This window comes from Pteropus medius, unplaced genomic scaffold (assembly GCF_902729225.1).
Source record: "Pteropus medius unplaced genomic scaffold, Ma_sr-lr_union100, whole genome shotgun sequence".
In the NCBI taxonomy this organism is placed as follows: Eukaryota; Metazoa; Chordata; class Mammalia; order Chiroptera; family Pteropodidae; genus Pteropus; species Pteropus medius.
This window is the reverse complement of record NW_024354498.1, coordinates 6,524,287-6,537,670: the sequence shown is the minus strand read 5'-3', so window position 1 is coordinate 6,537,670 and position 13,384 is coordinate 6,524,287. Positions and strand designations below refer to the sequence as shown.

At 33.8% G+C, this 13,384-nt stretch overlaps 1 protein-coding gene across 3 annotated transcripts in view; it reads right to left on the bottom strand.

The window, feature by feature from the left end:
* Window positions 1-1,233: 1,233 nt before the first annotated feature.
* Window positions 1,234-13,384, bottom strand: part of AP1S2 (adaptor related protein complex 1 subunit sigma 2) — a 23,350-nt gene continuing 11,199 nt past the window's right edge. Inside the window, exons 5-6 of one of the 3 annotated variants that reach the window (XR_005650539.1) lie at window positions 9,893-9,987; window positions 1,234-2,685 (exon numbers count right to left, since the gene is read on the bottom strand). Coding sequence is in view for 2 of the 3 variants with exons in the window: in XM_039852318.1 (XP_039708252.1) it covers window positions 4,070-4,126 (57 nt within the window). In the remaining variant the exon portion in view is untranslated. Of the gene's footprint in view, window positions 4,127-9,892; window positions 9,988-13,384 lie in introns of all 3 variants that reach the window. The other 2 variants (XM_039852317.1, XM_039852318.1) reach the window with 2 other exon arrangements.

Sequence of the window (13,384 nt, the reverse complement as noted above, 5' to 3'; positions counted from 1 at the left end):
AAGGCAATGGCAAGAGGGAGAAAAGAGCTGTTAAAAATGAAGAAACATCAACCAGATACGATGTGAGCCTGGTTTGGAACCTGGTTCTAACAAACTGATTTTAAAAATACATTTTTCAATTAGGCAAAATTGAACCAAAAAGAAGGTATTAGGAATTGCTGGTAATCTGGGGGTGCGGTACCTCTCTCTTAGGGATACATACTTTAGTGTGAAAGGTGAAAAGATAGGATGTCTAGGGCTTGCTCTGAAATACTGGAGCAAAATGGGGTGGCGGTGGTCGACGACGTTAGGATCAGGAGTAGCGAGTGATGGTTAGTTGAAGCTGAGTGATGTGCACATGAGAGTTCCCAGTACCAATCTATTTGCGTGTCTCAGCTTTCATGGCAGTTTTTAAAGAAAGTCCAATGGAAATGATGTAACCCAAGAGTGATGTAAGCCAATCTCTTTCACTCATGTTTAGCCTTAAACGTTAAATGTACTGAAAGACATCTGAATCACATGCATATTAAATGAAGCCACTTAAAAATAATCATTTCTATAAAATATCGTACAACCTTTAATGTATTAAAAGGATGCCTACATCGAGTTCTATACAGCTAATATTCTTAGCTTACCCGTGTAAAAATGTCCCTCACCCTATTCCCTGGTCAGATTTCTCCGATGTGCTCACTGACTGCAATCTTATATAGCATCTCTCGAAAAGAACCATGTTGCCAATCAAATATGCATTATTTAAAATATCTGTCCTTTCTAAAAGGCCTAATTTCAAAGAATCGTTTACACATTTTATTCCTTTGAGATTTGTACAAGTAGCACATTAGGTTTTTTTTCCCAATTGCGTTTATAATATAAAATGTAATTTGCACATGTTCACATTAAAATTGTAGCTCAAAATTTGCCAGAAAAACTATTACTAACAAGAGTCAAATTCACAGAAGCATAGAAAGTAAAATGGTGGTTACCAAGGGCTGAGGAGCAGGGGAAATGGGGAGTTGTTTATTGGGTATGGAGTTTCGGTTTTGCAAGATGAAAAAATTTCTGGAGACCTATCTGTTGCGCAACAATGTAAAGATGATGCGTAATGTAGACTACTGAACTGAACACTTAAAAATGGTTAAGCTGGTAAATACTGTTATGTGTTTTTGACCATGATTTTAAAAAATTTCCTGGAAAAACTAAATGTCAAATACATTAACGAAAGGGATGGAGAAGAAAAAAGTCATTCACATGAGACAAAGTACATGCAATATTTTTATTTTAGACATGCAAGGAAAGCTGTTTCAGAATTTACTAATTTAAAGCAAGCAGCTGTATACAGGTAACAAAAGAAGCAACATCTTGTTACAGCTCAGCACACTGCATCCAAAGCAAACAGGCATGAGACAATGCATATTTATGCAGCATTAAAACCAGATAATAAATTGCAGGGCAGGGGGAGGCATGGAGGGAAAAAATGGAAATGAAAAACCAACGTTTCCCAATGCTTTCAATGTACAATGCTACCATTTCTCATTTGATAGCCCATCAAGGGGCTTCAAATGTAATGCAGTACAGCAAGAATGGTTAAGAATGGAAGAACTGATCTGCATACCTGCCTAACACATTTTTATAGGTCTTCTTTCAGTGGTAAACCAGTTTGACCATCTTTTGAATTTATTGTTTAATGACAGATTACTTAACTCAGGCTTTAAACTCTCTAGATATAAACAATGAATTATCTTTTCCTTTTATAATATATGTTGCATGTTTTATTAAAAGTATACACAATAATGATCAATATTAAAGGTTTTAAATTCAGAAATATAAAACCATAGTTAACAAATCATTAAGTATTTTAAAAGACAATATATTATAAAACCATAACTAGTAAAATATAAGTATTTAAACTAAGCATTAGAACTCTCACTATATAAATGCAGTATTAATACTTTGAAAGGGTTACTATTGAATAATAGATATTGCAGATGAGATTTTCTGACATAGCTTTCTAGATAGTTCTTACAGGGATTATGTGATATTATATAGCACAAATGCAATTCAATAAATATGGCATTACAAATTTCTTAAAAACCGAATGTTTTACCTTAAATATAACAGTACAGGTCTTACTTTCTTGTATTCCAAAATACACTTTTATGTGATACATTAGAACACATTAGCTCACATAGACTGTAATATAGTCACACTAAATATAGTTTTATTTTTTTCTTTAACATCTGAAGATCAAACTATACTATATATTATCGCACTGCTTATTTAGACCTAGCATTTCAGCTGTATTTTCTTTGGTAAACACTGTAACAATTGCTAGGTTTTCCTCTTACAGGATTATCAGGTGGTGCGCAGATGATAACATGGATGTGTTTAAGATGAAATATTACTCAAAACATTCACAGGTCATATTTTTTCAAGAAGAAATCAAACCAGCTGCAAGCAGGAATAAGCTATATCAAGATCATATATAGAATGAAAATGAAACAGAATAGAGGAATAGGAACAGGAAAAAAATTACAATTGTAAAAGGTATTGGTTCTGAAATGTTCTATTATTATTACACAAGATAGTCACCAAGCTGAGGATATTTTCTTTCATAAGTATATCAGCTCTCTATTTCCTCTGTGAAATTCTGCACACACGATGAAGAGTCATTTAGTACACAGGGACATTAAAATATTCATGACGTGGCTACAAAAGAAATGCACATGTTCTTACACACAGTATACACGCTGACATAGACAATCAGATTTCTAGAATGTTTAGTGCACAGTAAACAAGCGAAACTTAAAATTTTTGTTTTTTGTTCTTTGGTTTATGGCTGAGTATTTAACTTCCGAACTGACCGGGAGTTCAGATTCAACTTTTATTAACTTTACTGTGTATAATGATCGTCGAAACGACCTACATCCTACAGAATCTTAAAGCACTGTATTTACTGATAATACACGTCATCTGGTCAACAGAGTTAACTGAAAATTCAACTAGAATGCTCCCTTCTCCCACCAGTGTTCAAGTTCATCAGGATTTTACTACACGAAGTAAAGGAATTTAATCCCTTAATGAAAAATCGTTACATCCTAAGGTGACCATAAACTCTTTCGCAGATCCTAAAGGAAAATCCCAAGAAAAAGGGGAAAGTAGTCACCTATTTAGTATTTAGTAAGTAGCAATGAAAGTTTTTAAACTGTTCACTTAAGCTTAAAAAGAAATCCAAAGACTATGTCTCTGAGACTAAGGATATTACTTTTTAAATAATCCTTAAGATAGATTTTAAAGAACTCTCCAGATTTGTTAAGTGTCCAGAGATGGATTTCTAGGGACTCCAAGAACCCCCTGAAACCAGAGGCAAAATTATGTACTCATTTTCCTGAGGAACGGGCCCATAGCCCTTCAGACTCTCACAAAAGGGATTACATCCCCACCAAAAGGCTCGTGACTCAAAAGTTTTAAACCAGTTATTTGAGTGCTTTTAAAGTACCCTTATTTCAATATTTATTCAGCTTGACACTGAAATGGTAGGCTACACAGTCATGTAAACGATTCCAATAAAATATGTAACATCCCTTATATAATAACCATTCAATATAAAAGTATCTGAGGAGAAAAGCCAGTTAAACTTTAATCCTCGATAGTTCTTAAACAGTTTAAAGAGATAATTGCCTTTTTTCCCCCACTCAGAATATAGTGGAATGAAGCAGAAGTTAAAATAATATTAATAATAAATTGAACGCCCAAATGGTTCGTTTTCTTATACAAGCTCTCGTTTTCGTAGGGGAATTCTATATCTGTATCAATGGCATTAGTGAGTCACAGTATTTAATAATACTTTTTTGTCAATGAACCTCTTTCAATATTCCCTATGTAAAAAAATAAATGATGGATCATTACGAGAGCAAACTTCCATAAGAAAATATCAGTTAAATGAAATAATTGGGACTATTCTTTGGGATTTAATGTAATGAAACTTCAGATAACGCTAAAATATAAATTACAAACTTGACAAAATTATAGTTGCGAACTGAGTTATATATCCTACTACATTTTGTTGCATGTCAGTACTCCAGCACGTATTCTAGTATGCTTTCTTACACCCAATGAAACTCTTGCTGGGATATGCATTCTCTGTTTTCTGGAGAAAGAATAAGAAAAGTTTAAGTCTGTCAAAATACCTTTCATCTAAATAATACCAATTCTTTGAGTCTTTATATTATAGCTTTCAATCTTTTTTCTCTCTTAAATTTATAGCACACCATGTAAAAACCAACCATGGAGAGCTTATGTCCATTAAAAGAAAAAGTAGTTCCCCATATAGGGCTGAGTACACAGCCATTCCTCCCCAGAGGAGAGTTACAATGAAAGAGAACAAGTAATTCTTTAGGAAAACTTCTCAAAGGTGAAAGACCTTTTACTACATTTAGGAAAGGAAAGGGTTGATGAAAAACCAAACTATTCTTTATAGCCAATGATCCAGATTACTGTACTTAAGAAATTAGCATTCATCAATTGTGAAGAATAATCTTCATAGGGAGAAAACCCTCTTTATTGGGAAAACATCGTTCGAGAAGAAAAGAAAACGTAAAATGCACAAAAATAAATATTCTTTTACCACTAAGTTGCTATAACATGTTTTAAATAACTTCTCAGTTTTGACTGTTAGGGTCTGAAAAAGTTATGCTATAAATAAATGCCTTAATGACCACTTAACATTTAAGGTTGATTTTTAACTAAATGATAGATAATGCCCATAATTAACCAAGTTATTTTTTTCTTATATACAAAGAAACTATTATGATGGATTAAATATAACTCCAGTATTCCGGGTCCTCGTACCACCAGTACATTGTATGGGTCATAGAATAATTATATTAAGAATAGGAGAGGGTGAGAGTAAAGTCTGTCATAACACACAAGGGGCCCTGTGCAGAACTAGACCTACTACCTTCTACCCAGCAAGCTGAGTTTCTTAATACACTAAAACGTCAGTGATTTAGATTATGTGGGAATAAAACCAGAATGAAAATAGGGGGAAAAAAAAAAGTTTAATCCAGTTGTGTTACACAAATACAAACCACAAGCTGCCCTTAGTACAGATTCTTTGGAGATCTATTTTTTGAATAAAGATTAGGCATTATTTTCTATCCGAAATGGGCCTTCGATCCTGGCCAATCCTTTTGCTCATCACTGATTTGCTCCCCATTAAGTCTATTCCGAACCCTTAACATTTTCAAGTTTTCTGCTTCCTCTCTTTTTCCCAGCAGCTCTCCACTAGAGCTTTTCAAAGCCAAGAAATGACAACATTCTCAATTTCGCTCACCCAACTAACGAGGAAAAAAATCTACCGCTTTACCTCATTATCTCCAAGACCAATGCTTTATTCCATTCAGACTCTCCCAATTGACTTTTTCTCTCTACTCTATTCCTATTTTCCATCACTGTCTGCATTAGCTCCTTCTCAATATACATGCATGTTCGACTTTCCTCCATACTAAGAATAATCTCCCCCACCCCACCACAAAAAGGACCAGATATAGTGGGAAATGTAGGATAACAAACAGCAGAGAAAAATTAAGTTACACCTGTTCTCAAAACCACCTATGTTCGTTCCTAAGACAAACCCCATTACCTTAAAAATTCCCAGACATTCACCATACTAGGCTGATGACTCAAAGTAAAGCGACCTGAGAAAACTAATGGAAATTGGTAAGCTAGCAATTACCTGAAGGCTAATTTAGTCTTGAGATGAGAAATGCTTAAGTAAACTAGTGGTATTAGATCCAAAACTGAGAACCTAGTCTGATTTTCTAGTATACAATGTAGTCAGAGAAAATAATTTACATTTAATGAAAAATAAATATATAAGTGTAAGTTGAAGTTAGAGCTCTACTCCAGTTTTTCTTGTAAAGGGGCTTCATTTATTCCTTGCACTATGAAGTAGTGTCTTTTGTCCTTCACGTTCTAGAATACAGTGGTCCTTTTGACTGCTCCTCACTAAATTCTCTGGCAAAGTCCTTACTGTCAACTCCAGAACCATATTCCTTGTGCTGAAGACCAAAGAGCCAGAGATTATCCAAACTAACAAAGACCTAGTTTTAGCAATGAATACAAAGAAAAGAACTGAAAGCACTTTATAAGGTAACTTTTAGATGATAGGGCTCATGGTGTCACTCTTATTTCACAAGAAATTGTGAGGAACTAGGAAAGCTAAGTGATTTTTTTTTTTTTTTTAACATTAAGTTAGCAATGAGCGGCAATAGCAATATGGTTGCTCCAGAAGGTTAGTATCTAAAATAGTCAGGAGCACACAAGTGCTTCACTTTATGGACTGAAACGTTCTTAGCAAATTCTATTCTAGTTTTGCCTAACTGAGCAACACAATGTATACTCCTCCATTCGCACAGCAGCACTTCGTCATTCTTTTAAAAAATTACAAATTAAGAACTCTACATAAAAATACTTATAAAATACGTGTTTGTTTTACACTTCTGAAAAAGAGGGGTACTCAGACATTTTCGGAGGTAATACCATTAAGTTACTGTGCTGCTCTAAAATCTTTTCTCACTTGATATACCTGGAGTATCTTCTCTATATCATTACACAGAAATCAATCTCATTTCTTTTATAGGTAACAGTTTCATGCACGGCCATACTGTAATTTCCTTAACCTATTTCCCATTGACAGATGTTTGTGTACGTTCCAATGGCTTGATATTATACTGAGCATGTGCCTTGGTGAATTTGTATATTTTTGTTGCATAAAACTCCTTGAAGTGCAACTCATGGGTCAAAGGTGTACATATTTAACCATTAATAGATATCACCAAAGTAATCCTCCAAAACGGAATATAAGTGCTCACAGCAGCAAACAAGAGGGTCACTCTCATCTTTGCCAATCCAAAAAACAAACCAAAAGGTCTAATCGATATTTTAATTTACACTCTTGGTAAAAGAACTATTTGTTTCTTTTTTCATCTGTGAATTATTTACTCGCATCTACTATCGTTCTTTTTAAATTGTGCTACTGATACTTCTATTATATTTGTTTTATAAATTTGTCTTAAAATGATAGGGATAACTTAACCACATCTTAATAAACCCGGTTCTAAAAACCCATTAGTGATAAATTACTTTCTCTGGCAGTTAATTGTACTTTTTAAATTAAAAAAGCAGAATAATTAGCAAATGTAACTTTTAGACTGTAAAGAAAGTTTTAAGCATACTTTAGGGTCATTGCATAATATTTGCCTTGATATTCTATTTGGATTATAACTTGAAATGCCCTAAATTTAATCAGGATTTTCCAAACATAAAAGATTTCTTGGAATCACTGAATTTCAAATATTCGAACTCTAAATATCTTTACTAAGTAAATTATTTATGGCTAATTGGGTAGAACCTCCCCCCTCCTCCAAGTCTATATGCAATAAAAGTCTATATATGCAAAATTCTGGTCATTTAAACTAGTCCTCCTTTAAGAAATTACCAAATCTCTAAGGTGGATGGGGAAATGAGCAGAAAATTCAAAAGTTTTCTAACTGCCTGCAGGATATATTCAATTGTTTCCGGGTAAAAACTCAATTACCTTAACAGACATTAACAGATTCCGTAATTGAGGAAATTAAATTACATAGTGACATCCCAAAAGCTTTGCTGTGGGTTAGGTGCTAAAGTCAACTATAGATTATCTCCCCAGGCACTGGTTATTGAGTAAAATTTCGGTGAATCAGAGGTGATTTTTATGGCTATTTACGTGCTCTCAAGCACATTTACCCTCCTTTCATAATTCTTTTTTTCTCTTTTTTCCCCTCCTACCTTTGATTCATTTCAGCTAGCCATTTTCTACTCCAGACTATATATTACATTAAAAAGATGTAGCAATCTTTAATGTAAATGAAATCTATAAATGGAATCTTTACATATTCCATGTTAACTTACACCAAGATTGCTCTACCTCAGCACTACTGACACTTGAGGCAGGATCATTCCTTGTTCTGGGAGGGATGTCCTGGTCACTGTTGGATGTTTAGCGGGATCTTTGGTGGTCTTAACCTACTAGATACCAGTAGCTCCACCCCGCCAGCTGTGATAATCAAAACTGTGTCCAAACATTCCCAATGTCCCCTGGAGAGGCACAAATACTCCCCGACCCCAGTTGGAAACCACTGAGTTAATCTAATTGTCTCTGGTTGGTGCGTAAGATTATGTTCTACTGTGCTTTGCCTGTATTTGTTAATGTTTCTATAACTGGAATTTTTATTTAAAAAAAAAAAAAAAAGGCAACAGAGGACACAATAAAAGAAAATAATGTGTCCATAGAGAAAAAAGAACTCAAATCCTGAAATTTTTCATAAAGTACATTTTAAAGAAAAAAAAAATCACTGACAGGTAGTAATATGCTCTCTGCAGGTCCTAATCCTAGGGCTCATGCAATCAATTTAGTAAGTAAAAATGAGCATTGAAAAGTGGAACAGAACAAAATGTGAGATTGCAAAAATAAGTAAGAGTATTACTTAACAAAAATGTTTTTGGTTTATGTGAATGTAACTATTGTGATATAAAAATGTATTTATTTCTGTGGGTTTTTGTCAAATACTTTTGAAAATTAGATTTACAGTTACTATTTTAAGTTATTCCAACTTTTCATTATTACAAATAGCCCAGAGTAGCAAGAGATGGTTTAAAATGAGTTAAAATCAAACAGCAGGAGGGAATTCTCCAAATTCTGAAAATCAGACAAATAAAAACAGCTCAAAAAAACACATAAATATACAGCAAAATGATTACAACCTGAAAACCAGTGACCAAAGATATTGCCCTGTTTCTTATTAAAAGTAAAGTGAAAGGCAAGATTTGTTCTCTCTTCTGTTTTTTTTCTGTATCCTCCTTTCTGTATTTACCATTTTGAGCATTAATGTAACTAAACCTCACTTACCCAAAATTTGTTCTAGCAGACCCCAATCAAGCTTAACTATAAAAAATGAAAATATGCTGGCATAAAAGACTACAGCCTTGTCAACTTTTAACCCAATTTAAAAGAAAAAGATTTAGGCTTAAAGGTTTTTAACATAAACATTGGTAATTACAAAGGAATTACAGGAATTTGTCTAAGAGGGCTTATTTCAAAATGCTTTTTCCTGTTAAATAATACTATTGTATATATTTGAAAGCATCTGTTTTAAAACAATGTAAGTAATTCTTGAGTTTGACTACCATGCCTAAGTATTCTAAATTGGCAAGATTTTAATTTAAAAAATCCCCAAAACTTCATATTAAAAGGCATTAAATACTTCAAGTATTTATTTACTTAAAATAATTTTAAGTTACAAAAGATTTATTCACCTTTTCTCGAGTCTTACCTTTCCATTTTTATGCAGTCCAACAGACTTTTATAAATTAATAATTCCACAAAGATGTTGCATAGTATTAAGATATATCATGCAATCCCAGCACTAAAACAAATCAATTTTAGAAGCACTAATTCTTCAAAGAGCACCACCACTTTCTAGACGAGGCAGATCAACAACTGCAAATCCAGTAAAATTGTTCATAAAGTGGATCATCTCCAAGTAGAAGCAAATTCATGAGTGTAACGCTTGCTATTGGTACTTCATTTATTTTTCATTTCTCAGGTTACTTTAGTGAGAAACAATACCAACAGCAAACAAAGCTCAAAAGGAAACCCCCAACAAATTTCAAAAATGATGCTGTTAGTAGTTAGTATAAAAGAAAGGTTGACACATCTCAAAGCATCGATCAACACCATCATGCACCTACTGCTGAGGGTTAAAGCCCAGTATTTAACTATTTGATCTCCATGGATCAAGCAAGGACTTGCTATCATCTCACGTGCAACAGTCCATTTTATCCATGCCACAAAAATGGTAAATTTAGTAGTTACCAATAAATAAGTTGGGGGTCAAAGGGACTAAAGCCTTAGATGGCTCTTTATCATAAGATATCCTCAGACAAACCTCCCCATTCTTCATTCTGGCTCTATAAAATTAAGGAGCAGAGAAAAACTGTTAATTGCCTGACTTTACAAAGAAAATGAACTCTACATTTCCTTTGTCATTGTATGTATGTTTATAAAATAAATCCAACTGTACCACTCCCTGTCATACCCTCCCCCCTAAAAAATCTAACTTAAAATAGGTATTTAATTGGTGGTGGGGGAAAATGTTCCGAGTACCGCTATGAATGTCAATTTAGTAATCTCAGCATGTTGCACTTTAATAATTTAAGAATCAAGTTAAGTACCAGTGGCATGTTAAGGAAACATGTTTTAAATTCCAACCGTCAAACATTAAAGATTGGATAATGGACCAATTTTTCTGGGCTTTTTACCCCCAAATCTAATTATATATTCAAACAACCAAATACCAAAAGGAATTTGATTTCGGTCTAGAAATGTCAAAACTGAAACCCTTGTTTACCAAATCATTAAATAAAATAAAAAAGATATCTTTGCTATTTAATCACAATGTCTGATATTTTAGCAATTATTATTCAGGTATACATTTATGTTATAGTCCTTTTACTAACTATAATATGCTAATAAAAAATCTACTTTATCCATTGTCTGCCCTGTTTGCCTATAAAATGAAGGACTACCTAAACAAATTACATGATGTTTATACAACTTGATTAAAAGGCAAATTTTAAAGAAATTTTTCTTAAGAAAATTCTTAAAGGTAAAAATGTGTATTTCACAAATATAAAAAGGACTAAAATCAAAATCATTTTGTGATTTGCATATATCTTTAAGCCAACAGATATTTTCATTATAAATTCAAAGCCATCTTTGGTATTTAGAAATAATTAATTCAAGTAAAAGACCTGAAACCAAATAGAAAAATCACAGTACACTTAACCCTTGAACAACACAGTGTGGGGTACTGACACCGTGCAGTTGAAAAACCAAGTATAACTTCTGACCCCCTCAAAATTTAATTTGTCCCTCAGTATCCTCAAGGGATTGGTTCCAAGACCCCTTGCAGATACCAAAATTCGAGAATGCTCAAGTTCTCTATATAAAACAGTGTAGATTAATGCGTACAGTCAGCCCTCCGCATGCACTGACTTCCAACAACAGCAGATCGAAAAAAATATGGGCATTTATTGAAAAAATCCGAGTGTAAGTATATGTGCACAGTTCAAACCCATGTTGTTCAAGGGGCAACTGTACTTGAAAAACTAGATAAAAATCAAATAATTAGGACTTTCACAAATTTAAGGTTGCATTTAGATAAGCATTTTTACAGCTATACTTAAAATTTTGTGAGCAAAATAATTTTGTGACACAGACTGAGTGAATCCTATATCCCGAATTATAAGACCAAAAAAGCTACTGTAGAGCCAGGTGTTTTGATAAATCCAACAGGAACTGGATTTTAAAATATATCTATATAACCAACTTTAAAATTCCAACTACTGATAATTTGGACAATGAAAATTTCCAGTTAAAAAAATAAAGATGGCACCAGCCTTAGGAAACTACATTGTTCAATGCAGGAAAACCTCCAGGAGAATGATGAATTTTCTTACTATATTACTGAGAAACACAAAAGCTCGTATCTAAAACAGAATGTTTAAAATATACATACCAAGACAATATACGACAGAGCACAGCAGTTAAGATTTTACACAGCTCTGGAGTCTCGATCTGGGTCTGGAATCCTGGTTTTGCCAAATGCTACCTAGGACCAGTCACTGGAACCTCACCAAGCCCCTACTTCATTTGTTAAACAGGCTCTCCTGACTATTAGGGCATCCTGAGGATTAGCATAGGATGCCTCATATCTAAGTGCTCAATGAGCATGAGCTATCATCAAAGTTTTTTGTTGTCATGGTGTCCAACAAAAACTTTTTTTTAGCTGCTTGCAGAATGCTTTCTCTCATCTTATTACACCATCTATTATATGAACAAAATACTTAAATATTCCCCCAGAGATGTAAACACATATCAACATATGAATGAATCCATTTTAGGAAACAAGCACCTTGTCATCCCTAGATTTCTTACGACAGTGTGTTGGTGAATAACCTGAGTAACGAGTTACCCTGTTAACATGAAGCCTTACTATCCCATACGGACTGTAGCTTGGCTTCATAAAGGCCTTAACCTGCAATGTATTATAACTCATTCGAAATTCAGAATGGACTAGCCACCTTCTGCCTTCTCAAGACCTGAATGGCTAAATGATATGAAAAACTGTTCGTTCATACCACTGAATAGAAAATGTCTTAATGTACTATCACTTTGGTTTATGTACAAAACAACGTAAAGGTAGTAGCAGATGAGAGATAGTGCCAAAGCTCTCTTCTAAAGACTAGGAACTAATTAACAGCAGTCAATTTTTTTAACTAGTGTGAGACGGGAGAATTTTACATGGGACCATAGACATCCTGTGATCCTCTCTCCATTTCTACTTTCCCCAATTAAAGATATAAAAATACTACTTTAAAAAGGGAGACATTACTTACTATTAAAAACTTCAATAGGGGAGATATACTCCCCTCCACACGCAAATAAATGTGGACCTGTAATAACTTTTTTACCTCCTAGTACATTAAATACAATATATGCCACAAAGTAAACTTAGCATATCTGTCATATTGTCAAGTCCAGCAATCTCCCAGTAGAGTTTAAAAGACAATCCAGACACAAGGAGATATTAGTACTCACCAGAAAAAAACATTAAAATTAAAAGCTGAACTTCAGTCAGTAACTTTAATCAAGAAATGATGAACAACTTGGAGGAAATACTGGGATCTTACAGAATAGTCCACAATAATGAAATATAAAACTGATGAAGGGAAGTGACAAATATGAAAAATTCCCAATTCCTGATCCCAGTTTTGACCTAATTTTTAGAAAAGTCTGATTAGTAAACAGCAAACTAAGGAGGTGCTCGCTTTAAAATCAATTTTGTAAGAGTAGACTATGAGCTTGTAGTTAACATATCTGATGTTAAAAAAATTCTCCCCAGTGACATGTGTGCAATCAATAAACAACCACGGCTAACTGTACACACATGGAAAAGGGGCTGTGCTCATCTCACTACTGAACAGTAAATGGAATCAGGGCAGCCAACAAAATCTTTCACTTTTGTAAGCACCTTAACCACTGTCTTGGTAATTCAAGACCATTAAATGTACAATGCATTGTCTCATATTTAATATGTCTGTATGTCCCAGATGATGTCATCTCAAATGAACAATCCCCACAACTGTCCCAGGCAGTGACTGAAGCAGAGGGATTCTGAAGAGCCCCCCCTCTCCCTGCAGAGGCCAACAATTAAGTTATAAAGGAGAAAAAGATCTACTTTTCTTCTCTTAGTTCACATTTCTGTTATAACAGAAATGCTAAAAAAAAAAAAAAAAAAAAAAA